At 34.5% G+C, this 27,407-nt stretch overlaps 6 protein-coding genes and 1 non-coding gene across 8 annotated transcripts; 4 read left to right on the forward strand and 3 right to left on the reverse strand.

Annotated features, from left to right (window-relative positions):
• The first annotated feature begins 998 nt into the window (after positions 1–998).
• Positions 999–4,058, forward strand: LOC106368414 (B3 domain-containing protein REM9-like). 2 transcript variants are annotated; one of them, XM_013808372.3, is made up of 4 exons: positions 1,003–2,560; positions 2,995–3,420; positions 3,494–3,788; positions 3,880–4,058. In XM_013808372.3, exons 2-4 carry the CDS (start codon positions 2,995–2,997, stop codon positions 3,906–3,908), a joined length of 750 nt encoding a protein of 249 aa, XP_013663826.1. In that variant the 5' UTR covers positions 1,003–2,560; the 3' UTR covers positions 3,909–4,058. The 2 variants fall into 2 exon arrangements, with proteins under 2 accessions (XP_048598764.1, XP_013663826.1); XM_048742807.1 differs by having other exon boundaries at positions 999–3,420.
• Positions 4,059–4,452: 394 nt separating this feature from the next.
• LOC106434512 (flavone 3'-O-methyltransferase 1) lies at positions 4,453–7,868 on the forward strand. The gene is made up of 4 exons (XM_013875386.3): positions 4,453–5,032; positions 6,793–7,103; positions 7,188–7,252; positions 7,371–7,868. Exons 1-4 carry the CDS (start codon positions 4,617–4,619, stop codon positions 7,671–7,673), a joined length of 1,095 nt encoding a protein of 364 aa, XP_013730840.1. The 5' UTR covers positions 4,453–4,616; the 3' UTR covers positions 7,674–7,868.
• A 1,439-nt stretch (positions 7,869–9,307) lies between these two features.
• Positions 9,308–11,392, reverse strand: LOC106434511. Its single transcript, XM_013875385.3, has 6 exons — positions 10,951–11,392; positions 10,700–10,862; positions 10,422–10,598; positions 10,242–10,325; positions 10,041–10,122; positions 9,308–9,949 (listed from the first exon to the last, which is right to left on the reverse strand). The coding sequence occupies exons 1-6, from the start codon at positions 11,301–11,303 to the stop codon at positions 9,453–9,455; spliced, it is 1,356 nt and encodes a 451-aa protein (XP_013730839.2). The 5' UTR covers positions 11,304–11,392; the 3' UTR covers positions 9,308–9,452.
• A 514-nt stretch (positions 11,393–11,906) lies between these two features.
• LOC106392956 (transcription termination factor MTERF8, chloroplastic-like) lies at positions 11,907–15,135 on the forward strand. Its single transcript, XM_013833721.3, has 2 exons — positions 11,907–13,577; positions 13,676–15,135. The coding sequence occupies exons 1-2, from the start codon at positions 13,346–13,348 to the stop codon at positions 14,941–14,943; spliced, it is 1,500 nt and encodes a 499-aa protein (XP_013689175.2). The 5' UTR covers positions 11,907–13,345; the 3' UTR covers positions 14,944–15,135.
• Positions 15,136–15,476: 341 nt separating this feature from the next.
• Positions 15,477–15,694, forward strand: LOC125579705. Its single transcript, XR_007317760.1, has one exon. It is a non-coding gene; the product is annotated as a small nucleolar RNA U3 (small nucleolar RNA).
• A 507-nt stretch (positions 15,695–16,201) lies between these two features.
• Positions 16,202–18,393, reverse strand: LOC106434515 (protochlorophyllide reductase A, chloroplastic). Its single transcript, XM_013875388.3, has 5 exons — positions 18,176–18,393; positions 17,984–18,088; positions 17,367–17,907; positions 16,660–17,018; positions 16,202–16,559 (listed from the first exon to the last, which is right to left on the reverse strand). Exons 1-5 carry the CDS (start codon positions 18,227–18,229, stop codon positions 16,404–16,406), a joined length of 1,215 nt encoding a protein of 404 aa, XP_013730842.1. The 5' UTR covers positions 18,230–18,393; the 3' UTR covers positions 16,202–16,403.
• A 173-nt stretch (positions 18,394–18,566) lies between these two features.
• LOC106434514 (WD repeat-containing protein 44) lies at positions 18,567–22,485 on the reverse strand. The gene is made up of 7 exons (XM_013875387.3): positions 20,859–22,485; positions 20,563–20,653; positions 20,122–20,279; positions 19,979–20,030; positions 19,812–19,894; positions 19,630–19,723; positions 18,567–19,499 (listed from the first exon to the last, which is right to left on the reverse strand). Exons 1-7 carry the CDS (start codon positions 22,263–22,265, stop codon positions 18,949–18,951), a joined length of 2,436 nt encoding a protein of 811 aa, XP_013730841.2. The 5' UTR covers positions 22,266–22,485; the 3' UTR covers positions 18,567–18,948.
• Between the last annotated feature and the right edge of the window lie 4,922 nt (positions 22,486–27,407).

The raw sequence follows: 27,407 nt of genomic DNA on the forward strand, positions 1-27,407 counted from the left end.
ATTTAAATTAAATTATATACTATATAAAAATATATAAAATGTTCATTTAAAGATTTGTATTGAAAAATCTCAAATTAAAATTTTTGTGATTAACGGTTTAAATTTTGTTACCAAAAATATACAAATGTTAATAAAATCATATGATATAATAAACATTTGTATTAAAATATTATAATATATATATATATATATATATATATATATATGTATATGTGTGTGTGTGTCAATATCGTTAAAATTTAATTATATATCATATAAAGTAAATAAAATGATTATTTTGATTTATTTACCAAAAACATGATTGTAAATAAACAAAAAGTATTGCCGTATTGATTTTCATTTATGAGCTTCCTCTAATTTATATATTTCTATGTATACAAATTATTTTTTGAATAGGTGGTCTCTAGTATGTTGTTTGATCCTCGCAATCCCAAAAATATAAATTTTCAAATCAAAGTGATTTTTAATATTGGAAGCACTATATATATATATATATATATATATATATATATATTATTTCAATCATATTAAATAATTTAGTCTTGATTTTTATTCGTTAAAAGTTTTTAATGAAATATCATGACAAAATTCCAATCACCCCCTTTTGAGTTTGTTCTAAGAATGAAAAATTTGATTATTTGTCTAATATTTATTCTCCCTAATACTCTATTTAATTATTATAATTGTAAAAATGGGAGATTTAAACTATTTATTATAAGTTTTTTGGTTTATCATTTAATAAATCAAACAGTTATTAGTTTATATATAGTTTACATATACTAGAATGGTATATATATATATATATATATATAATTTTATCGATATACTCTTAAGTAACTAAACCTCAAACTGTAAGATAATAAAATAAATAATTTGTTTTGTTGTTCTAGAATTAGATGATTTTTAGATCAAATTAGTGAATATATACTAGATAGACATTTATATTCTATAACAGTTTGATATATTAAATTTGAATACTAACCTGTGAATAGAGTTTGCAGGTAATTTTTTTCAAAATTTTGATTCTTAGATATGTATCTGGAGTGAAACTAATTTTTACATGTGTCCATCTTTTTTAATTGACACTTATGTAATTCTCAGAAAAAGTTATATAAAAAAGACAAAAAAAAACTCATATCAGTGAAACAGAAACGAGAACCAAAACACAATTTGTTTTTTGTCGGGGATTTATTTAGATATTACAATTATGAGAAAGATTACAAAGACAATTCGATAACCGGCAATACTACCTGTCTTATGAGGATCTACGCTTAACTGCATCATTTGAGCCGTCCTATGAAGATCACGCCTGATCGGATTTACTTGCACCATGTTGAGAAATCCTTGTAAGCCTTTCTTCCGTAATCGCATAACTGTTGAATAAATCGCTTGCTCTGGGGATTGAAACCTGGATTTCCTGTGCAATCTGCAAGAAATTGCATAATCTGGGATTTGAACCCCAGACCTGGGTGTAGAAGCCTTTAAACTATAACCACTAGGCTACGGTGCTTCCACCAAAACACAATTTTATATATGTATAATATGTAATCACTTATGGAGATTCAATAGTAAACAAATCGAGAGCAAAAAAACTAAATCTCTTTTCGTTATTTTATAATCGATGTTGCCTATCTAATTTTGGTAATTTGTGTCAGCCGCAAAACTTAATTTTCTTTTGTGCATATGAAGTGTTAAAAATAATTAAAATGAGCTATAATACGTTAACTATTCAACAACGATAATACATTTAAGAAACCAATATTTGTATTCGTCATTTTACAATCGATACGGATTGTAGTGTTACAAAATGTTAAAACCCTTTAAATGAACAAACATTAATATAAAAATTTGCTCCGCGCATGCGCGCAGTTTATAATCTAGTGACTTGCTAATAGTAGATAAAAAAATAAAATCATAAATTAATAGATTAGATATGCAATATATGTATATATATATTGACGACAGATGCAATATATATTGTGCTACAGTAGTCGATATTTTTCAGCATAATGAATCATTGTTTGTTTTTGTTAAAGGGTATAAGATGAAATCTGAAAATATAAGGAAAATACTTGTTTCTATAAAGGGACCATAAATTCGTAACTAGTATTTGTTAGACGTATTACTACAGACATACACATTTAATCTTCTTGTGGCCTATTAGGGTCCCTTATTTAAATGATAAAATACAAAAATGACTTGTCTCTATTTCAATTGGACCATGTAAGACCACCCGCATCGGGAGTTTATGAGAGAGTCATGGGCTCGGTATCATAGGCCTTATCGATTAAAAGAAATGAATAAATGGGTTTTAACCCGTGAACCGGGTCTTCCAAGTGAGCCCGTATGATACGGGGTCATGCCACGCGGCGCAGAGGGAGTGGCTACGCGATCGCGCGGGTTGACTGCGAAAAAATGGGTTTCGCGTGAAAGACCCCATTTTCCCTTCTCTCTTCGAAATCTAGGGTTTCTCCGTCTGTGAAGCGATTTCGTGTCGGGGTCCAGAGCCGGAGATTTTGTCGATCAATTCGTCGTCGGAGTCACTCGTAAACGCTCTCAGGTGAGTCTCAATCACTCCGAGGACGAGATAGCTTCGATTTGATCTCGAGAGGTTTCTAGGTTAAGGAAGTCGATTTGGGGGTTTCGTCTTAGGGTGGGAAATCGAGAAGGGGTTTTCGATTTCTTGGTCAAAATCGACATACGGTTTCTTTTTAGGGTTCGTTTATCATGGATTTCATTTCGATTTGGGGGTTTCGTGTAAGGGTTCATGCATGATAGGATTAGAGCTTTGAACCGAATTTTTGACATAGCAATATAGATAGCATCAATGGTTACTAGTCGATTAACAGCTTCAGTATGCTTTCTTGAATGGAAAAACAAACCACATTTTTGATTTCTATAGTTATGTGGTCTTGTGTGGTCTATAGTAGTTTGATGCCATTTTTTAAAATTGGAACTCGATTAATACATGTAATTGGAACTCGATTGTTGCAGATGGAAACTCCCCGAGAACCTCATTTCTTCAAGCCTCTTCTTCCTGGTTTTCAAAGTGGCGTCGCAATACCACTTGACTTCTACTCAAAACACATACAAGGGGCTGAGATCAATAAACCATGGAAGCTAAGATCGGACGCTTCGGATCAAATCTGGAAGGTCATCCGAGAAGGCAGGACACTCACGAAAGGTTGGAAAGAGTTCACCGAAGCACATGATCTTCGAATCGGTGACATTGTCATCTTCAAACACGAAGGAGACATGGTCTTTCATGTGACTCCTTTTGGTCCTAGCTGTTGTGAGATTCAGTTTACAAATCCTCACATCGCTAAGGAAGAAGCCGACGCGGATGATGCTCATACTTTCTCATACGACTACTGCTTCTTGGCTGAGGTTACTCCTACAAATCAAAAGGACGACAAAATGGTGAGTAAAATTTAGTTATTTATTGTGTGATTCTAGTACTGCTTCTTGGCTGATGTTATGTATGTGTTTGTAGTTTCTTCCTGTGGAAGCTATGAGGTGTGGTGCTTTGAACCAACAATGCAAAGAGGTCAAACTTGTCAACAAGGAGGGAAAGTCATGGACTGCGCGCTTCGGATTTAGCGAATCAGACGGTGCATATTACATCAGCAGAGGGTGGAGAAAGTTCTGTCGTGATAACAGATGCACCAACGGAGATTTGTTTGTGTTCAACGTGGTTGGAGACGGGACGACAACTCCATTACTGTGTGTATGTCCGGAAAGGAAGGAGTGTACTGAACTACTGATCAAGCACTTCAGCAGAATCGATGGTAAGTCTTCTCATTTGACTTGTTTTTGTTGTCTATATCTTCAATGTTACTACTTTGCTTATGCTTTAACTTGTGTTCTCTTCTTCTACAGGTAGCATTGCTTCTACCTCACGAAATTAGATGGCTCTTTTGCGGTCTTTCCTCTCTATCATCTTAACTTGTTTCTTTTTGTTTCATTAGCAACTTATCAACTTATGTATTTCGCTTTGTAAAACTTGAATGGTTTTTCTATGTGAACTTTTATCCTAAGTTAAACATTCTCGAACTTAATTCCTTTGTTGAATGCGTAGACTGATCATCGAACAAAATGTTTCTATGAATTGAATTTAAGTTAAGAAACAACATAAAATTTTAAAACATAGCTTTTATACATTTGAAAACACAAACCAAAACTTAAACTCCAAAACTAAAACATAGGTTGAATAAAATGTTTTCATAAATTTTATAACATATTTTAATATTTTATTCATGTATTCTGAATAATTTTAATTTTTTAAAAAAATAAAAAAATTATTATTATTTTATTCCTATGAACTCCTTCTTCGGATTCACTAATGCAGAAAACTACAAATTCGGGTTCATAACTGTTCATGGGCCCACAAAAAAATATTAAAAAAATTTGGTGAACCCCAAAGTGGGGTTCACCAATGCTCATGCTCTAATGAAGCCAGTCAGAAATCTGAGTAAATTAAAAATATGTCAGTCGTCTACCTTCTTTTATTTATTTTCATATAAATAAACCTCTTAACCTCCTACTTCTCACCTATCACACAATCCTCTCAAACACAAAGCATTCTAAGAATATCTTAAAGATTTCAAGAAAAAAACATGGGGTTAACGGAGGAGACACAGATAACTCCGGTGCAAGTCACCGACGATGAAGCTGCTCTCTTCGCCATGCAGCTAGCAAGCGCCTCCGTTCTTCCGATGGTTTTAAAAACGGCTTTAGACCTCGATCTTCTCGAGATCATGGCCAAGAACTCTTCTCAGATGTCTCCCTCTGAGATTGCTTCTCAACTTCAGACCAAAAACCCTGAAGCTCCAATCATGCTCGACCGTATCCTTCGTCTTCTTACGTCTTACTCCATCCTCACCTGCTCCAGTCGTACTATTCCCGGCGGCGACAGCGTCGAGAGGATTTACGGGCTTGGTCCGGTTTGCAAGTATTTGACCAAGAACGAGGATGGTGTGTCCATTGCTGCTCTCTGTCTTATGAACCAAGACAAGGTTCTCATGGAAAGCTGGTAAGTAGTATTTCTATATCACCAAGGAGAATGCTCATATTATTTTCAAAGATCTCGTGCTAATTCTAGTTAGAAAAACTCTTCTTTACTTTTGATAATGTTGTTTCATAAGCTATGATGTGATAATTAATATGCGATTGTTAAAAGGTAAAGGTCAGAGAGTTGGCCACCAAGTGACAATCAGCCAAAACAGACAAAATGATGTCGTTTGACACGTATTTGATACCTGCTGTCCACTAAGAAATTATATTTATATACGATTTCTTTTAGTGATTAAATGAGCTCCATACATATATGAAAATTGTGTTTGTTACTGTACAACAAAAACAATACAACTAATACGAAGAAAATTCAACAATAGATGTTTTAGTTGATCCCAGTCTAGAAGAACTAGAAAAATAACAATAGAAAATACACTCTTTGTTCATTTTTGTTTCATCTAAACTATTAAAAAAAATCACTCCAAAAATCTACTTAAAAAATTTGTTGCACTTATTCATTAACCAATTAATTTTTTGGTCCTACCTTATATTTCCTAATATATATCTAACTATACTAATCATAGTTAATGCTCTCTAACTATACATACTTTATTTTGAACCACCGTTATTTTTACCATCTATATTATTAGAAAAATCACTCCAAAAATCTACTTAAAAAAATTGTTTCACCTATTCATTAACCAATTATTTTTTTGGCTCTATCTTATATTTTCTAATATTTATCTAACTATACTAACCATAGTTAATATTCTCTAACTATACATACTTTATTTTGAACCACCGTTATTTTTACCATCTACATATATACTAATTTTTTGGTATACCAAATTTTTTACATACATAACTCCATCATACTAATCCATATAAATTCATTATACTAACATATGATCTTCTCTAACCGTATCTCATGAATCTCACGACCAAAACATTACTGATTTATCCAAATAAACAGAAATTATATTGTTTTTGGGTGCCATTTTTTTCCATTCATCCAACTGTGTCTATTTAAAACAAAAATCTCCTTTGATGTCTGATGTGACCTGATACATTATAGCTTCACTTTAATAACGGAGAATGTAAATGTAATATTCCAAACAATTTTTTTCCTCCTAAAGCAAAAATACGACATGTCAATACTTTTTTTCAAAAAACTCTTATTTATCTCAAAACCATAAATATTATTTTAAAAAACTATCCTAAAAATCTATTGTTAAATGTTGTTGTACCTATTCATTTTTAATTTAACATGTCTTATAGTAATATAAGTTCTGAACCAATTCAATGATTATATTAAGGTAATTAAATCAACCAAATTTATGGCGACATTTGATATTCAAATTATTTTTGGTCATATCATTAATTAATTTAACTATATAATATTTTTAATTGAATTTTACTATTACTCCTCATTTCATGTGTTATATTTCTTCTCTAAATATTTTTAATTGATTTTGATAAAGAGTATTTAGAATAAAAATTTGTTATTTAAGAAAAAAATTAAAACTATTAAAAACCATATAAATCTATACTATTAAATTAGCCCAAAATCTGTCAATTAAATTTTAAGTCTCAACAACTCAACAAATATAATTCGTATAAAATACACACAAAATATAATAAGATAAAGTAGATATGTGCATTTGGGTCTTGGGTTTGGTTATGTATTGGTTTCTTTCGGGTCCGGATCTTCTAGGTCAAAGTTTAAGGAGTGTGTCTGTGTGTGTTTACTTAAAACCATGCCAACATGACTTGTTATAGGTACCATTTGAAAGATGCAATTCTTGATGGTGGGATTCCATTCAACAAGGCCTATGGAATGAGCGCTTTCGAGTACCATGGGAAGGACCTTAGGTTCAACACGGTGTTCAACAATGGAATGTCTAACCATTCAACCATCACAATGAAGAAGATTCTTGAGACCTATAAGGGTTTCGAAGGACTGACTTCTTTGGTGGATGTTGGTGGTGGCATTGGTGCGACTCTCAAAATGATTGTCTCTAAGTACCCTAACCTTAAAGGCATCAACTTTGATCTCCCTCATGTCATCGAAGAAGCTACTTCTCATCCCGGTATATTACATGATTTTACTAGCGCAAAATTTCAAATTTTCGTTACGTAATTTGAGAAATTGACTTATCGCTGAATAATTTTAGGTATTGAGCATGTTGGAGGAGATATGTTTGTAAGTGTCCCTGAAGGTGATGCAATTTTCATGAAGGTTAGTGATTAATTTAATTACCACGGAAAAATCACATTACAAGTATAATTCATTAAGGGAATGAATGTATTTAATATCTTTAAACATTGTCGTTCGATTTGTCTCATTGTTGTAACAGTGGATATGCCACGATTGGAGCGACAAACATTGCGTGAAATTCTTGAAGAACTGCTACGAGGCGCTTCCAGAGGATGGAAAAGTGATATTAGCAGAGTGTATACTACCAGAGACACCAGACTCGAGCCTGTCGACAAAACAAGTAGTCCATGTGGACTGCATCATGTTGGCTCACAACCCTGGTGGCAAAGAACGGACCGAGAAAGAGTTCGAGAGGTTAGCTAAAGAATCAGGCTTCAAAGGCATCAAAGTTGCTTGCAACGCTTTTGGTGTTTACGTTATTGAGTTGCTCAAGAAGATCTAAACACTGCTCCCATGTCTTATGTCTACGTCAACTTCACCACCTTTGTCATGATGTTTAATAATGGTTTATAAAGAGATTGATCTAGAGTTTTTCATTGATCTGGTTGTATTGATATAATCTTATTTGTGTTTTTGTTTGTTTGGAAAACAATCATGTAATTTTATATTTAAAAATAAAATAATGAGATTGAATCGATCCGATCTTCATAGACTCATATAATCAAATCACATTCACAGAATTTCCACGTGGACTCTGTTGGTTCACCGGACAAACCAGTTTCACTGAATCTAGTCAGACTTCTCTTACCCTTTCCAGACTCTTCTAGCTTGCCTTCTCGTCACGAAACAAACATTTCCAGTTTCAGAAAAGCTTAGAAGAAACACGAATAAAACAGCTGAATAACAATTCAAGAATGATGTAATTCTATTTCGTCCGACAATGAAAACAATAACAAGAACAAAAGTGATCAAACAGATGAGGAGATAGCTCAAGAGCTGGACGGTGTTCATTGTTTCAAAATCATCTTCCTGAAAATGGTTTGGAAACATGAATGACAGTATAAAAAATAAAATACAATATCTTTTTAGTAATTTCTTTAATATAATTATATTTCCATATTTCAGTTTAACAATTTCATTAATTATATTATCATAACAATACACATCACTAATTATACTATTATAATAATAATATTGCATATTTTTATTTATTAGTTAATTAAAATTAACTTTATCCTAACTATAAAATCCAAAATATAAAATAATTGAATTTTACATATAGCTAAACATTCAATTTAGTTTGTTTTACTTAAACTTTTTTATTTATGTTAGTTTCAATCAGTGAAATATTACGTAGCCAAAACATAATTCAAAAACATGTGTTGTGAATAAAATAATAACGTAAATCAAAATAATAAAAATATATTACATTTTTAACGTCTGATTAATTATGTTTTTACAACGCTGAGAAATATTATATAGACGATTCTACAGCTGACAATTCTACCACCATATAAGAATACACGTCTGACTGTGTCACTCAAGCCGCCGTTCTATGAGATTCATGTTCTATGAAATGTTATGCACAATGCTGAAGACCTCTTATAACCATTTTTTACATAATCTACATAATTTGCGTTTTCTGATGTTTAAACCTCAGAAGTCAGACATCCTACATTTATTGTCACTTAATTTTTCACTCCATATAATTATTTTACTAAATAAAAAAATATTTCTATTTATTTATTTAGCCAAACACATATAAAGAGTCATTTTTATTAGTTTATAAAATCATTTACGTATAGAACATTGACTATCTATTTAGGTACGGGTTGTTTTTTCTGGTATCAGTTTTTGAACTAAACTTTGCTTAAATATTATAAATTTATGTGTGGGTTTTGAGTTAGGTCATTTTGGATCTGGATGAATTTGATTCTAATGTATAAAAACTTAAAAGTATCTAAATAACAAATATATCTAAAACGGTTCAAATATTTATACTAAAAATAACTATATTATTGGATTCGGTCAATGTTTATTGAATACAATTAGTTATATTATAACAATTCTAAAATATATAACAGTAATTATAAAAAATAAATAACAATATATAAAAATATATGAACCATATGGATGTGGAGGTTAATCTCTAGTTTACTATTAAATGATTAATACTTTTTTTATTGAGTACTTGTATAAAAACTGTTCCTTATGTATAAAGGTGAACAGGAACAGCTTATTACAGTTCTACAAACTAATCCTGAATCATTTGAACTTCAATCTATGTCGCAGTAGTTTGACTCTGAGTAGTTGTTCTTGAAGTTTCTTGGGGCTCACGTTTTCTCCCACCATTAACAAACCTCTTCCCAAACCCTAAAAGAGCAGGAGGAACAAGAGCTCCTCCTCCACCGGTCAAAGCGCAAACAACCGCAACAGCTCCACCGATAAACAACAACTTCTTCAAATTCGCAGCTACGTTTCCTCCGTTGTGTGTAACGGGAGTTTCACTCACAGGCGAAGCACCGTTGCTGAGGGAGATGAGATGTTCTGATGTGACCTTGGTGTTGATCTGAGCCATTAAAGCTGGCCGAGAAAGCTTGGATCCTGAGAGTCTTTGCTCTTGGTAAGCGCGTAAACCTGGCTCCATCTTCTTAACCGCTCCCCACATCCCTCGTTTCACTCCTAGCTTTGCGATTTCTCTAGGTATCCCCATGTCTTCGTGGTGAAACAGAAGCACTTCGCAGGCACTTGCTACTCCATCCTCTCTTCTTGATTCCACTGCATAGACCGAGAATAGTATCAACTTTGTTTAGTTATTTCAGTTTTCTTGGATAGTCATAAAGTGGTTGATGTGGATTCTTTTAGTTACCTGGTCGAATGCACCAGCTCGAGTAGAACAATTCCACACGTTTCTGTTTGTTGTTGCGTGGTATACAAGGAACTGATACTCCCTGAAGGAAATCTTCTAGTGTTAGTAGTACTAATAATTGATTATGCTTCTTCTCTATTTAGAAACTGGACACTCTTGTTCACATCAAAATGTAGCAGATTCTGTTTTGATACAACATACCTTTGTAACACAGTAATAAGATTTGCCACAGTTCCAGATCCTGCGACCAATCACATACTCTCTATCGCTGCAGAAGAAGGGGAACTGCGACACATAAAAAAGGATTATTAAGTCAACAACACCAGCCATAAAGCAATCAACCAACACAAAACAAACAAAAAAAAAGACTCGCTTGCTTACCTTGCGTATCCATCTAACAATCATGGTTCCAGTACTTGTACACTCTTCAACAGTTGTGGAGCTAGCGAGCATTGTATCCCAAGTTGGTCTAAACTCGTCATCCCAGAAAAAATCTCTTAACATCTCAGGAGTTGCATCTTCAAACACAGTTCTGCTTCTATACTCAGTAGGACCATTCTGAACAACAACAACAGCACAAAACTGTGAGAAAAAAAACAATCCATCAAAGTCACCAAACATAAATCTCTCTCTCTCTCTCTCTCACTCACAAGTGTTACCTTAGGTTCTCTTAACCAAGCTTGATATCTCATACCAGGAGTAAACCGGTCCATCATCTGAATCCAAGCCTGACCACCATCTTTCCTCTCAACCAACTGCACAAGCTGTCTCAAATCTAACTCCGTTACAGTATTAGGCAACCTCTCCTCTGTTTTCTTCCCTCTACCAAAAAATAAAAATAAAAACAAAATCAACAAATAGAACTCCTTTTTTTACACAAGTAAAATTCATCCCCAAATCTAAAGCTTACCCAGCAATCACATCAGAAGAATCACATGATGATGATGAAGAAGAAGAAGAAGAAGAAACATGGGAAACTGTTTTCTGCTGTCTCAAAGCCATAGTCCATGTGTCACAAACAAGAGCTTTCAAGCAAGGAGCAGAACCAAATCCCTTTAACGGAGATGTTGCTGAACGAGGAGACGGAGACGATGGTAAAGACAAATCAAAAGATCGAGTCGGAGCAGAACACTCAAGTTTGACTCTTTCCTTATCCGAAGAAGAAACCCATCTGGGTCTCCATGCCCATCCTATGACCAATCCAACAACGAAAGCTAACCATCCTGCGATTAGCCCTAAGATCAAGCTCACGAGCAAAGCCATAGCCTTTCAAACCAAGAAGCGAAAAGGGTATCTTAAAAAGATTAAAAAAAATTTGTTGGATAAATATAAAAAGAAAGAAAAATCACGAGAGAGGCGGTGAGAGGAAGAGGACAGAGGAAGGGATAACGAGTGGAGAGAATAAACTTATGGTTTATAATAATAATAATAAAGTATTGGACTTTTCATGCCAAGCTTAAAACAGCCATTGATGGAGCTTGAAAGGCCATTGCTTTTTAGAGGAGAGAGGAGAATTAAGAATGGTGGACGGAGAGTGTGAAACGACGACTACCGTCCATCTCAGACCAATTCTGTAATATTTTTCCTCTTTTAGGGTTTATTTTTCTTTCCACGATTAAATCGTGCGGTTTATTATTTAGCGACATTTATATCGATGTTTTCAAAAACCGGATAGGGAACCAAACCGAACAATTTCCCCAGTCCATAGTTCAGTATCGTCTCATCTTACAAATTTTTTTTATTTTTTTTAATATAATAAATATTAAATTTATAATTAGAATACGAATATATATATATACAACATATAATCATTGTAAATATAAACATTAATTTAATAAAAATAACGTTTAATATGACACAATTTATTTTAAATAAAATAAAATATATATAATAAACATTGAAGATAACAAAATTATATAATGACGGTAGCAAAACTTAATAAATATTGTAGTTTCTCATAATTTTGAAAATATAAACTATAGTTTTAGTTTTATTAAATTATAAGATTAGTCAATTTTAACGAAAATTTGAAAAATTAAATGTGAATACATTTAAAGTTTAAAGACATTTATTGAATCTGAATAAATTTACTTATTTTGTCCAGTTTTGAGCTTCTGACTGTTTTAATGGGGTTTTTAATAATCTGAATTGGAATGGACGAGATCAATTGACTAATTTTTTGGGATCGGTTTATCGGTGTCAAATAAACCGAATTGCTCATAATGAGAATTAGATATTTATGTCGCATGATTAAACGGATAAATCTGAGTTTAGTCCGAATCATATATTTAGTTCATAGTTGAATTTGGTCTAATTGCCATGTTGGTCTGCTTTAAAAACACTGATTTTACCGTAACGCTGTGTAAATTGTGTAAATTTTGACCTGACTACGGAATTGTATAAAATTTGACTTTTTGGAAGACTTGACTATGGAATTTTGTTCACTACTCGGCATTAACTCATCCACGTTAACGAAATTTCCTACACACTGTATTAATAGAAGAAAGAAAAAATGTTGGTGGGTCTTCCATATTTAACTGTTGATTTTCCCATGTTTCATTAAAATATTTTTCTCTTGACAACAAAATATTTTTTTCTAAGAAGGTTTTTCTATTGTTCAACTTTGCTTCAGAATTCTTTGACTAGCGTACTTTAAAAGTCAACTATTCAAACTGGAGCTGGTTTATGAGAGATGCCCCATCAAAATGGTAACAAACAAATATTTGACCTATCAGCCGAAATATGAGTTTTCTGTGGCGTATTTGTCTGCCAAATCTTTATAAATAACTTCATAGACTCAGTTTGCTGTTTTAGTATTAATAAAAATTATTTTGACGGAAAAAATTATGAGCAGAAGAAGGGTGTTCATAGACTTATAAAAAAAACTGTAGAATGAATAAATTTGTAAATCAAATTTTTATCTCCTTTGTATTCTGTATCATTGGTTAGTTAGTAACCTATGTAAGTAATTTTCTTTTAATCAATAAAATCTTGCTGATAAAAATCCTTATATAGTTCATTTTTCTGCACCTATTTCATTTTTTTCCGGGTAAAGATCATAAACTAAAAACAATTTAAGGCAGATTTAAAAAGAAAAAACAATTTAGCGGTGATAAACTGATAACTTAAGCTAATCATTTTGGACTTGTTGTCCCAAGCCCAATACTATTTATTTCTCACCTAGGCCCTATATTAATTACAAAAGTGGATGTCAAAGCTTCAATCAAAACCAAGCTGGAATCCAATACGACCGTTGAATGTGGATGTGAATCCCAAATCAGAAACCACCGTTTTTGGATATCGCCATGGTCATCTTATCCCTCGTCTCTTGCTCTGTTTCCCTCTTCTCACCTCCCATTAGTCTCCGGCTTCGTTTCCCCCCTGTTACATCTCTCTTTTCCCATGTAAGCTTCCCTGCTTCTACATTTAAGCCTGAGCTACGGCCGTTGTTTGTCTGCTGCTTACAACGTCGGGAGACCGCTCATATTCACCGATGTAACTGCCTTACTTGTACGATTGATGGGGAAACTCAAATAGGTAAGTTAATTTTCGTACTTCATATGCGTTTCTCCCTCTGAAGCATATTCGCGAACACTTGGTGTGCGTCTTATAAGTCTCACCTTCTTCTTTTCCAGGGTCTCTGTTTTCGCTTTTCCGAGATATTGGGTTTAAAGAGGAAGAAACGGAGATGATTCTGGCGAAGAACCCAGATGTAAAGTCGACACCTTTGGATAAGATCAGCGCTCGTGTCGCTTCTCTTCAGTCTCTGAAACTCGACGGCTTCGCGATTCAAGGTTTGATTGCAAAGTGCCCTTCTTTATTGACCTCAGAAGAGTTAGATCTCGTTATTACCTTCTTGGTTGATGAGCTCGAAGGAAGGCTTGACCCTGAGCTAGTGGAACGCATACTCGCTGTGTCAGACACTTCTTTCTTGCTTAGTTTCAACCAGAAGGTGAGGCTGCTTATCCACCATGGGATACCTAAAGAAAAGATCTCTTACGTGTTGAGCAAAGTGTACCTGAATAAACTCATGTATCAGAAATCTGTTGAAGACATTGAGAGATTGATTAGTTACTTGGAACCTTTTGGTGGAATCGGTATCATTGCGAGGAGACCAGTTATTCTCAACAGTGACTTGGATACTCAGTTGATTCCTAGGGTTGAGTTCATTAGGAATCTCAGCGGGGAAGACGACTTCGCCACTGGAACCGTGCTACGTAGACTACCTGCTATACTGAGTTACAGCGTTGACCATATGAACAGCCACGTTGAGTTCCTTAAGTCTTTTGCTGGCTTGACGAGCGAGCAAGTGTTTAAGATTGTTCATGTGTTCCCTAACGTGATCAGCACTAGTAAAGAGAGGAAACTGAGGCCGAGGATAGAGTTTCTGAAAGAGTCTGGCTTTGATTCCCCCGGCATGTTCAAGTTCTTGAGTAAAGCGCCGTTGTTTCTAGCTCTATCAGAAGACAACCTCTCGCATAAACTAGGGTTTCTGGTGAAGATTGGATACAAGCATAGAACAAGGGAGCTGGCGTTTGCGATGGGGGCTGTGACCAGAACTAGCTCTGACAATATGCAGAGGGTGATTGGGCTGTACTTGAGTTACGGTCTTTCGCTTGAAGACATTCTAGCTATGAGCACAAAGCATCCTCAAGTCCTGCAGTACAGTCATACTTCTTTAGAGGAGAAACTGGAGTATTTGATAGAGTACATGGGTCGTGAAGTGGAGGAGCTTTTGGCTTTCCCTGCGTTTCTTGGGTACAAGCTTGATAGCAGGATCAAGCACCGGTATGAAGAAAAGCTGAAGAGCAGAGGTGAAAACATGTCTCTTAACAAGCTTTTGACAGTCTCAGCTGAAAGATTCTCTAAGACAGCGGATAATATTGAAGTGATTTGCTTGTGATTTGAGTGACAAAAGATTTTAGTGAACCGAGTTTGAGGTCATTGAAAACTTACGATAGTTTAAAAAGCTGAGAGTTTATTTATCACAATTTCTCACTTGGATATCAAACATTCAATCCTTTACTTGCCTTGATTTTTATATAGTGTAGCTAAGCTTTTTTTATGTATATGTTCCTTAAATGTTCTTTGCTCAGAGGTTGGTTAGTGCATCAGTTAATGAATTGGTGAACAATGCAAAACAAATCTTTCACTACCTTTTATTAATTTGAAAATTCTTGTTGTGTTTTGTTTTGTTCTCATGCTTCAACTCTGTTACTATACTTTTGCTAAACCAGATGATTTCTACAAAATTTGTTAATTAATTAGGACTATCTTGTGTAACTTTGAGTTTTGATAGGCGTTAAATACCTAAATGGGCCTTCACCCATCTATGGTCTTACAAAAGTATTGTTTTTGATCTGGATTAGCATCCCACATCGCTGCATTGGCGAAGAAACTCGTAGTATATGTTAGGCTGAACGAGCGATGATGGTCACGACCTTACTTGAACAGGACCCGTTCTATAGGCCGTACCTCTGTGTTCTTGATCTCTAAAGAGACAAGCCCTTAACCCTGGTTGATGGTACATGGCCGTGCGATTAGAGCGTGATTAACGGCTGCGACCATCGTAGGATGTGTTCGGTGCTGTAGAGGATCGTTACTCGGCTCGATTCTATCCTTGCCGGGGTGGTTGCACGGCAGTCTGACAGGCTATCCTTTTTGCTGTGTTTTTTTTTGTTCTTGCTAAGTTAGGTAAGTACGTTGAACACGAAAAGATATGCTGTCTATACGTTTTTATATACTTCTTCAAACTCTTTCAATTTCTTGCAAATGTTAAGTTTTTTTTTTTTTTGCAGTAGTCCATCATGTTGTTTTGCGTTTAACAAAGACTTCTCTACTCTGTGATTTGTTGCTACGGTTTAAAGTCATATTTGACTCTGTATGTTATATAACCAGAATCTAAACAAACCAACCATCCATATATGCATGTCTTATTGTGAATAAAGAAACTCTTGAATATTGGAGATAGAAGAATAAGCAGACTTGATTCAACGGAAACATAAATTAGTCTCAATGTTAAATCCAAGATTTTCTCAGTCCAATTTAGATATATGATCAAATTTAAAGATATGACTTGAAATATGCATTTGGGACTCCTAAATAAAGAAAATGATCAATTAGGGTTTTTTTTTGACGAATCAACTAGGGGTTCTTAAATATCGAACATCTTAAATCAATTGTTATTTATCAAATTTATTTTTAAAAACGGATTTATTTGGTTTGTCAACAAAATAGAATTAGCCAACACACACAACACAAACTCAAAGTTGGTCAAGGTTTATTCGATCATCGATTTTTCCTCTTTTGTTTGTTTCTCTTGGTGACTAAGCCTCAAAGACAGGAGTAGACTCAAATCAAGTTTTAGGCCAAGCCCACGAGCTTCTCGCTAACTTCCCAAACCCTACGAGCCTTCTCAACATCGCTGGCTTCTTGAGACAACTGATTCTCGAATGAAGCCGAGGTCTTGTTCCAGCTCCAGTACACTCCAGACTTCGTCAAGTTCGGATCACCTACCACCTTCAACAAATAAATACATTGGTTGACTTGACTACACTAACACTTCAATAATGTGAAAGAAAGTTTCTTGCGTGACAAGTAATATATAAACTTTTGATACCTGAGCAAGTCTTTTGCCAGCCTCAGCCTCGGAGACGTAACCTTTGGTGATGTATTTCTGGAAAAGAGGGAAGAGTGAACGGAAGAGAGGAATATGCTCTCTGAACAAACCTGTAGTAGCGATACAACCAGGGTAGAGGGAAGCGAAAGTGATGCCAGTTTCTTCATGAAAACGCCTATGAAACTCTTGCATCGTCAACATGTTGCATACTTTACTGTCTTTGTAAGCCTTTGCACCATTGAAATCTCCTCCATCTATCATCGCCGAGCTGTTTAGCCCGTTTAATCCACTAGCTAGTCCCCTTAAATCGCCAAGATTCGCCTTAGGAGGTACGTTACCAGCCAATGTATTAGTGTTTCCTGTTCAAGAAGAAACAAAACGGCTAGGAACTTGAATCTAGGGTTTAGATTAAGTGGTCCAGTCCGTACATAAATCACTCGCTAATACTCCCTCCGTTTTTAATACCTTAACGTTTTAGAAAACTATTTTATTCCAAATTATATAAAGTTTTCATTGTAAAACTTATTAACTTTTCTATGTTATATAACATTTAATATTCTGTATTTAGTTTTTCTATTGGCCGAATTGTGATTAGGTAAAATCATGCATTATTGATGTTTTTGTTTAAAAATGTAAAAAAATAAATGTTCTATTTACATGTACATAATCTTAAAACGTATATGACGAAAAAAAAATGGAGAGAGTACCAGTTATTGATCCAACAATGATGAGACGTTTTGATGGATAATCAGAGTTTTTCAAGTCATCAATCAATAATCTTGAGAGAAGAAAGTGCCCTAAATGGTTCGTCCCAACGCTAAGTTCAAACCCTTCAGCAGTGAAAGTAGGTTTGTTAGCCGTTGGCTGATAAATAGCGGCGTTGGAGACCAACACATCGAGAGGCATCTCGGCTCGCCTGAAGTTATCAACGAACTGCCTCACGCTGTCCAACGATGCTAAGTCCAAATGCATTACGGTGTAGCTGTCCTTAGGCATCCCCGCGGATTTAGCCGCTCTCTCGGCCTTGAGGAAGTCTCTGCACGCCATTATCACGTGCCATTTACCTGTCTCGGCTAATGCCTTTGCCGTTGCTAAACCTAGCCCTGATGAAGCTCCAGTGACGACCACGTTTCCTTTTCTAAGGGTTTTCTTGCGGTCGAAGGTAGATCTTGTGACGGATGGGGTTGTTGAAGTAACGATTGTTTGAGCTCGAATCCTTGCTCCTGTGGTCCTTAAGCTTTGTTTCCTCTGCGAGCATTCTTATCCGTCATTGTATCTAACGAGAGAGGAATTTTAAAACTAATGAGATTATGTTAAAATGTACCTTGCATCTCAAGGAGAAAGAGACAAAATCAGATTTAATTTGGTCTGAAAGTGATGCACCAAAAAGACTAGACTCTTTGAATGATGATGAAGCATTTGATTTTCCCTGCAACCAAAATATATTAATTAGTCTATGAGAGACAGAACATAGTTAAGGAGATGATTAGTAAAAGTAAAAGAAACGAATTATTACGTCTTTTCGGACAGAGAAAGCAGAGGAGACCAAAGAAGCAGCTTGAAGGGCCATTGTCACGTTAGGTTAAAGAGTAAATGTAATGTTTGTATAAATGTGTGTGCTTGTGTGCCTTTATATAGATTCACTTACTAAACGAGTTGGGACATGTGAAAGGTGGTCCCCACAGGATGTTTTCCGAGGTTATATAAGAATATTATCTATAGATGAAGTTTCAGTCACGTCATATTCTTACAGCCAATGAAAATACGAGAATTAGATTTCCTCTTAAGTACATACCCTTTACTTATAAGTTTCATGGGTCTCCCATCTCTGTGTATGGGAGAAGAGCTATGAAACAAAAATATGCTATAATTTGTTATGGAGAATCTGCTCTCTGAGGGCAAACTTGTTCATTGAAATGATGAACTGAAAAACAAATACTTTCACTAAAAATTATTTACATGTATGTATAGATAAGCCTATTAGCAAATACAAAGTGTGAATTGCCATACGCCCATTTCTATTCCTGATTCATATACATACAACTCAAACACTGCGGTATATAAATTTTCTTTTAAAATAATTATATATATATATATATTTGCTAGAGATGTGAATTTTAGAGAACAAATGTGAAAAAAATAAAAGGATGGTGAGAAAAGAGAGAGTTATTGGAAGAACCAACCTTCTCTCAATCTATACACTATTGACTAGAGAAGGTGTTTTTACCAAGTAATTTTTTTTTTCACTTTGCCTTAGGCTTGCTGATATGAAAAACTTTTTCCTTGCCTTCACAGACGAACCGGTAATCCAAAATTCTGAAATGTTCTGATCTCGCCTCGTAAACCGCCAGTCACAATCACCATAGACCAAGCCGAAGCACTCGGTTTTCTATTAACCGGTCCATTAGACATGTCCACGCTCACGCGAGGGCTAGTTCTAGCTCGGTTCTTTGCAGCCAGCAAAAGTTTTTCCTCTGGCCATGTCGCCGAGATTCTATCGAAGAAGTATCGGTTTGTGGCGCTCGAAATGATACCGTTGGTGACGGTCTTGTTATTGATTGGATCGTTGACAGGTGTTGGAGGATTATTGGCTGTGATAGGTGACTCGTCAGGGCTGTTGTTGTTGTTACTGATTTTGCCAGGCCAAGGTACGGCCACAGAGACGTCTCGACAGTAAAAGTGTTCGTACGAGTTTGTGACTGTGACACGTTTGCTTCTTCCGGCACGAGAGTCTGAGTCGTAGTTCCACACATATACATTAGAGTCTTCGCTTGCTGAGACTAGAAACTTCCCGTTTGATGTAAGTGAGGCTGAGATTTGGCTGTTTGTGTTGCGAAATCCTGCAAAGCCGAAATTTGCTAAACGCTTAGCTTCGTTTTAAGACCAAAGCGAGAACACACAAGAACTTTGAGCTTATCCACCTCCGAGTAAGAACGAAGAAGAAAGTTTTCTAGCTTAGTGTTTGTTTACCTTTAAACTTGTGAACAAGGTCAACACCGTCAACAACACGTGTACGTGAATCTGCAGATGTGACAAGTACTTCCGATGAACTTCCCGCCACAAACTGGTTCGTGGGAACAGTAAGAGCATCTGACATTAGTAAGTATAAATCAAAAGAACAGAACAGAACAGCTTGTTGTTTTAAGCTTTACCTGAAAACCAGTGATTTTCTTGTGATTGGATTTCTTTTTCCTGTTCTTAAGATTGATTTCCTTTCTCTGCTGCAATTTGTTATCTAGATAACCAACAAAAAGAAAGTAAGATCGAAAAGATGTTGAAGACTTCTAAGAAAGAGTTATGGTTAATGAGTTTTATATACCTTGTGTATTGTATAAGCAACAAGTCCCCTTGTATGAACCAACCAATGCACCCTTTACAAACCAAAAGAGCTTCATTTAGGTACTTTGTGATTTTAATTTAACTTAAACTCACTCGTTATATAGAAATAATTCAATGGTGTACCTGACCATCCGGTGTATAGCAGGCAGCTGTGACCATCTCATGAAGATCATTCCAGTCAACAACTTGATGATCTGGAATGCTCCATATGCGAACTTTTGCATCCAACGAGCCACTGATGAAGTAATTGTCATCCACAGGATTAAACTGGATGCAAGTCACTGTGTGAACAGGAAACAAAAACCAGATGAGAGAAAAACTTATGTAACATAACCAACGTATATAGATTGTTATCTTTCTTCCTATGTTGAAGTGAAATGGAAGAGCCGGTTGAGAAAAAAATTTCATATCACAAATATTTTGACAAACTAATCTTTCAAACCTAGAGTTAACAATTAAACCGCTAATTTATTCTCCTTTGCGTTGTATGCTTAGTTTCCTAGAGAGTAGCAAAGTAAATCAGGGTCACTGATGGGGAAGAAGAGGGTAAGTATATTCACTCACCGTAGTCACTATGCGAAAAGACTTTCAAACATGACTTGCTAGATAAATCCCATAGACGAACAGTCTTGTCCATAGAAGAGGAAAGCAGGTTCTGAAAAAAAAAACAATGCAAGTACAAAGTCTTGAGTTTTAATGCATCTGATTGAAGAAGAATAGCTGAAAGAAGCAGATTCTCACATAATAATTCAGAAGGCGTATACTTAGAACTAGCACGGTTAAACAAACTATGCATACACAAATTTGCATCCCAAAAGAATAATGGTTGGGAGTAAATAACAAAACAAAATGCTACCAACCTGAGATTTTGACCACGAAAGATCAAGTACATCATCCAAATGCCCTACAAACGAACACACAGGTTTCTCTGAAAGACCAAAGACTGTTTCCGGAACCAAAACATTGTCCAAGCTCACTGATTTTCTGCTAAAAGATGTTCTTCCTCTTCTCATTGGAGACATTGAAGCTGGTTCTGGAGATCCATTTGCCAAAAGGAACAAATTTATGCTTGCATCGTCTTGCTGTTTATCCATCGACAAAAGCTCCCCCTTCCTTTCCGATTCAACAACTTTCCAAATCTGAATAACACAATCCTCTCCAGCAGTAGCAAGATACCTCCCATCCAAACTGAACTTAATGCTCCAAATGGACCCTTTATGAGCTTGAATCTCTTGGCTCTTGAAAAGCGCAGTGAGTTCTTTACATGACTTTCCATACTGCCTAACCTTAACTCTCTCAGGGTCGTGAAAGGACATGTCTCTGCTATCATCAGTTGCAGAGCTAAACCTGTGACCTCCTCGCTCAGACAGTGAATCTCTATCATCGGTGCTTCGTCTCTCTTTGTACCCTGCCACACTACTAGCAACGTTCTTGATACTCTTAAGCCAGCTCCCTCTCCGTCTATGCTTAGTTACTCTGCTTCCACTTACACTAGTACTCAAATCCACAGAGTCTTTACCAACATCTTCAACATTCTGCCTCCTCATCAGCTCGAGAACGATGGGAGATGTCCCAACACACATCTCAAACTCCTCCAGAGTCAGTTGACGATCAGTGCCTACCTCCTTCAACTTCTCCAACACTCCGTCCTCTCTGACTTCGTTCACCACAAACTCTTTGCCGTTATCAAGATTCCTAATGGTGCACATTTGCACATCTCTGCCATTCAACCTCTGCTTCTCTACAATGTCTGTTTCTATCGGTTCTTTGCTTATGAAACCAAAAGGCACATTGTTACCATCGTTACGCGGCTTATGATGATCATTAAGCTTATTTACAGATCCGGTGTACTGTCGAAGCTTACCAGAATCGACATTCTCGCATTGGCCGCGATGATTCGAGAACGAGACGTCTGATGAAACCGATCTGGCGAAATGAGAGCTGCAGATTCCTTTTCTACGGCTCTTAGAGCGGAGATCCGGCTCGTCGCTGAGTCCCAAACCGCGTAAGAGCCTGATTCGTCTCTCGGTAACAGATTCGGGCTCCGATTTCCACAGCTCGAAGCCGGAGGGGAGTGGAAACGGAGTCGGAGTCGGAGTCGGATCGTGGATCGGATCGGAGGTGTTGGGGTTGTCGGAGTCGTAGTCTGAGTTGGAGGTTGAGCAAGAGCAGGAAGAGAGAACGCGGTCGAGAGACTCGTAGAAACAATCGTCATTATCTTCCTCTACGACGTCGTTTCGTCCGTTCATCACCATCATTTTAATCATAGCAGCATCTTCTCAACAGTTTGCGAGATTTGACTTTGCTCTGGCTTTGAGCGCTTCGAAGTTTAGAGCAATTAGGGTTTCCGAGAATCAAACAGGCTCGGCCAATGAGAGAGAGAGAGAGTCAGATCGGAGTAATGGGAGAGAGGAGAGAGAAAGCTGTTTTAATGTTTATTGTACTACTGCCAAAGAGCGAGGAGGGAGAAGACGCACCGCAACGATTTTTAATTCAATTTAATGTTTTCTTTTCTTTTCCTTTAATTTCGTTTTGTTTTTCAAGATTTGCTAAAAACATTTTTTTCTCACCCTTTTTTCCTTTTATGACGATCGTATATTTAATTCGTACCATTTATTACTCCACTAATCAAAACATCATGAGACTATTTATTTTAGTTAAAAAATTTTGATTACGGGATTTTGGTTAATACTTAATACATAAAAAAATAATAAAAAGTTAGATTCAAAGTAAAATAGTAATCAGAGTAAAGTAAATGAAGTCGATAATTGATATAAGCTGGTGTGACCAGTTCATGAAATTTTAAGAAATTATTTATAATTTTGTTTTAAGATTTTTTTACCCAATTTTACTTGTTTGGTAAAAAGGTTTTAACATAAATACGATAATCTTTTTAGGGATATATAATTATTTAGTTGAATTTAATAACTAACTAGGATGTTACTTTGCTGTATATAATATGCTTTGCTAGTCTTAATTATTGTAGAAATCGTGCCTAGTAACTAGTATAATGGAAAGCATATGCACATGCTCGTAGACAGTATTATTATGAGGAACGAAAATAGCTCTGTTGTTTCATACGCAGAGAGGCATATAGCTTTCAATTGGATGTACATATAAGAGGAAAACGATATATCAAAAGTTATCAATAAATTTTTGACCTAAACTATTGTTATTAATGTGACAAGTGCCATAATGAAAATTGAAATGACTAAAATTTTATATTATAAATAATTGAAGTACAAACTTTTCGTTTGTATAAATATTAAATCTCAATCAAAATATTCAACTTTTAGAACAGATAATTATTTAATCTTGTTCTCTTTTTATTTGTAGATCGCCAGGTAATTTGGATCTTAAAGCCGGACTAATTTTCCAATGACCAGATATAAGAGTCGGTTGCTTAATCTTTATTTCCACAAAACCAGTGGACCAACACTGTGTTTGTTATTTAATCTTGTTTTCAAATAAAGTTTAAATTCTTTTTTTTACCTTAGAAAATAATGAATATGCGATGAAGTGTAATCAATAGATTTGGGATAAATTAAAATGAGAGACAAGATGAAAACTAAAATCGTAAGTTCGTAACCACTAATAAAATAGTATTAAATAAATGTAACTTGTTTTTTGGTCAAAAAATAAAGTAACTATAACTAGTGTTCTTTTAGATATTGAAAAAAACATAATTTCTCCTTAGTTTTTTCTTTCAAAAGTTTGTGTGATTACTTAAACTAGTAACAAGAATTTTATTTCTTTTTTGACAAAAACAAGAATATTTGTTTTTTTTAATCTAAGAGCATTTCCATTTGCAAAGATATAATGGGATATCTCAAAACATAATCTAATTAAGAATGATAGTAGAAAACTAATAAGATATTTCAAATTCAAGAAATTAAATTTAATAAAAAAATTAATTTTGAAATATCCAGTCAATATTTTATAGTTATTTTTATATTATTCTCACCTTACAATCTATGTGCTCTGATAACAAACAAAAAAAAAACTAATTAACATGAGTTGGATATACAATACTAGTAGTTTTTTTTTTACACAATAATAGTAGTATTTTCCAACACATTATTAATGCACGTTGGAAGCATATAGGGACAAAGCTTTTCTTAATTTTTGTCATCGAAGGAATAAAAAGAACGAAAAAAATCATATGACAGTGCATATATATTTTAAAGGCTATATTAAAAAGTCGTCAAAGTTTAGTAGTAAAACACGCTGCTAAACGTGACCGATGATATTGACGTAACAGTATGTAAAGCCTCTCCTCTAAAGTCTAAACTAACCGAGACAAGAGCTATGACTCACCTCTATAGACTCTAACAGCGAACGGCCTGCACCGGCCTTGAGTGTGCCTATACCCGTACCTCTTCAATACATTCATATATATTCACATTCGATTGAACTTGCATATTCATTAGTGACTATACAAAACTCGTTAAAACGCGATTAAAAACAATCCAAGTTTAGTGGTTTACTAATATTGTCATTTTATCATAGTCAGAATTCAAATCTACTAGTATGCATTTGTAAATTGTAAATAACTTTATAATTTGCGTAGTCTTATTCAGATGCTGCTAATATCACTTTATCAAGCTTGTGAACAGTGAACCGTATATCAGTATGGCTAATAGGCTATAAATACCTTATCACAGTCATTCATATTATAAGCTTCAATACACAGAGGGGTCATTACATAAAAAAAATATACTCCATTTTCTTTCACAAACAGTGTCCCTCTAGTTTTTTTCTTTTCAAAAGTGTCTTTCTACATTTTCAATATAATTTTATACATCAAATATACTTTTACCTTTTTGAATATGTAATAGATTTTTATTTAATTAAGCATACATTTAATAATGATATATTAGTCTATTATACAGTTATATTAATCTAAATGTATCAAATTGACACTTTTTATGAGTATAATACAACCAAATCCTTTTAAGAATCCATTTATATTGGTAATTATCGACTGACTAATAATAGAAAGAATTATGTATATGTAGAACAGGTTTCAATATAATAATCATAGACATAGCACATGGGTTGATTCTTCTAACACAGCTGTTTAGTTAATTAAGCCTATGAAGACGATTACTGTCCTAAACCACTGAATACCCCCCCCCCCCCCCCCCCCCCCCCCAACAAAAAAAAAATATAGTATTTAAATGATGAATAATGTTAATATTATTATTACTTTTGTATATATGTGAGGTGCTGGTGATTATTGTTTAATTATACTTCAATCGTAAACTAAGTTGCCTTAACAGTACCCAACTCTACTGTCATGGCCATTTGCAAAATAATATTTGTTATCGTATCTTTACTTTCTTTAATTTTCTTGATTTATCGTATCTTTACTCATTGAAAAGATCGTGATGCTGTAATTTGTTTTAGCGTCGGTCCTCAAACAGTATTGCAATTTTGATAAATCCAGCTAAAAGAATCTCGTTAACCATTTACTTGAACTAGCTAATAATCCGCACTTTGCGCAAAAAATCTGTTAAGAAAGATAATTATTTTTAAACTATTGATATTAGAAATGTAAATATCATTATAATATATATATATATATTCTATTATGTAAAACTACTTAAAAAAATTATATCAAAATTCAAAATTTTTTTTATCTATTAACAGAGATTACTCTCATTTCGTTTGGATACAGAAAAAAAACATCATTTTTCATTATAATCAACTATTTTAGTATTTTAAACTTATTTTTTTGTTAAATAGATTCCAATAATAATCATTTCAACACCCAAAACTCTTCTAATTTTCTGTTTAACTTCCAAAATCCCAACAATGATCAATTTCAAAACCAAACTTCAAACCAACTCCAAAATATACCAAATTATGGTTTCCTACCAAATTGTTTCATGCCATCATCTGTTTCGAATTATCCTCCAAATTACGGATCAGTGATGCAATATTTTTCTCAAACACCTCCACTTTCTTCTACTCCAACGGGTGATGAAAATGTTCCGAGAGCAATTAAATTTCCCGAATTTTCTACCCAAATAGTTTTTGGTGGCATGAGCGGTGCTAGCAAACCCATTCCCGAGGAAAATGCAGATGAATCAGTTCAAGCTCGCCGTAGAAGCCCTAAATGGACCACCGATCAAAATTTGGTTCTACTTAGTGGATAGATTAAATATGGAACATACATCATTATTGGCAGGAACCAGAAAAGCCAAGCATACTGGAGCAAGTTAAGTATAATAATTTCAAATAAATATTATTAAATATTATGTTGTTTTAGTTTTTAGGCTAATTATGATAAAATTATAAATATGTATTTATTATGTTGTAATAACAAAAATATAAATTAAAAGTTATGGGGTAGGGTGTTAAATTTTTTTAAACAAACTATTGTAGAGGTTTAGAATGAAGTGAGTGTTGAATAAATGAGGTGGAAGAGAGAAAAGATGATGTTGAATGTTAAAAAGAGAAAAAAATGGTGTTGAATATAGAGAGGGTGTTGAAACCATTGTACATGATCTAACAAGATATATTGTTTCAAAATTATTCTCTTAAAAGTTTACAACTATCAATTATGTAAGTCTTATCACCAGAGCCGGTCCTTGTTTTGGTGAGGCTACAAGCCAAAAATAATAATGTGGCTGCTAAGGTTTGAACTCCTCACCTCTAATAGAAGATAGAGGTGTTTAACCACTGGACTAAAGTTACTTTAGTATAATATGGTGGCCGATATTTTACTTAATAATATAAAGGCTGCAAGCCCAAGTTTATTGGCTTCTAGCAAGAGCCGGCTCTGCTTATCATAATAAATTACTAGATTTTGATCCGCCCTTTCAAAGGGCGGGATTTATGTCCTTTTCAAATTCTATAAATTCTAAAATTTTAAGTTCTATTATGTCATAGCTAATCTTCTCAACTGCTACACAAAGCCATGTCTAAAAGTCATTCTTCTCATGCCTTATTTTGGGGTCACAAATTTTTAAAAATTATAGTTTAATGGTTTAGACTTTTTGTTGTAAAAAACACTTCGAGGAGAGTTCAACTAATTCACTTTCTGAACTTAACTATTTTATCTATATGATATAAGCATATTTATATTATAAATTTATTTTTAACAGTTTTAGATTTGCGTATTTGGTGAAAATGATATATATATATATATATATATAAGTTATATATAGTTATAAATAAGTTTATTTTTGAAACTTGCCTTTTAAGTCCTAAAATCATTTTCATGGCACTGCGGCTAGGTCTCATGTCTTCCGTAGGAGTGACGGTGAATGTTGCTTCGATCTTCTTGAAGAAGTCCGAGATGTGATTCCAAAATATGCTCATCTTCACTGTTCTTTTCTTAAAATACTTCGGTTCGCGGTTTGGAACCTCAACTCCACTACTATGAAACATATAAATTAATT

Source organism: Brassica napus, chromosome A10 (assembly GCF_020379485.1).
Source record: "Brassica napus cultivar Da-Ae chromosome A10, Da-Ae, whole genome shotgun sequence".
NCBI classification, from domain to species: domain Eukaryota; kingdom Viridiplantae; phylum Streptophyta; class Magnoliopsida; order Brassicales; family Brassicaceae; genus Brassica; species Brassica napus.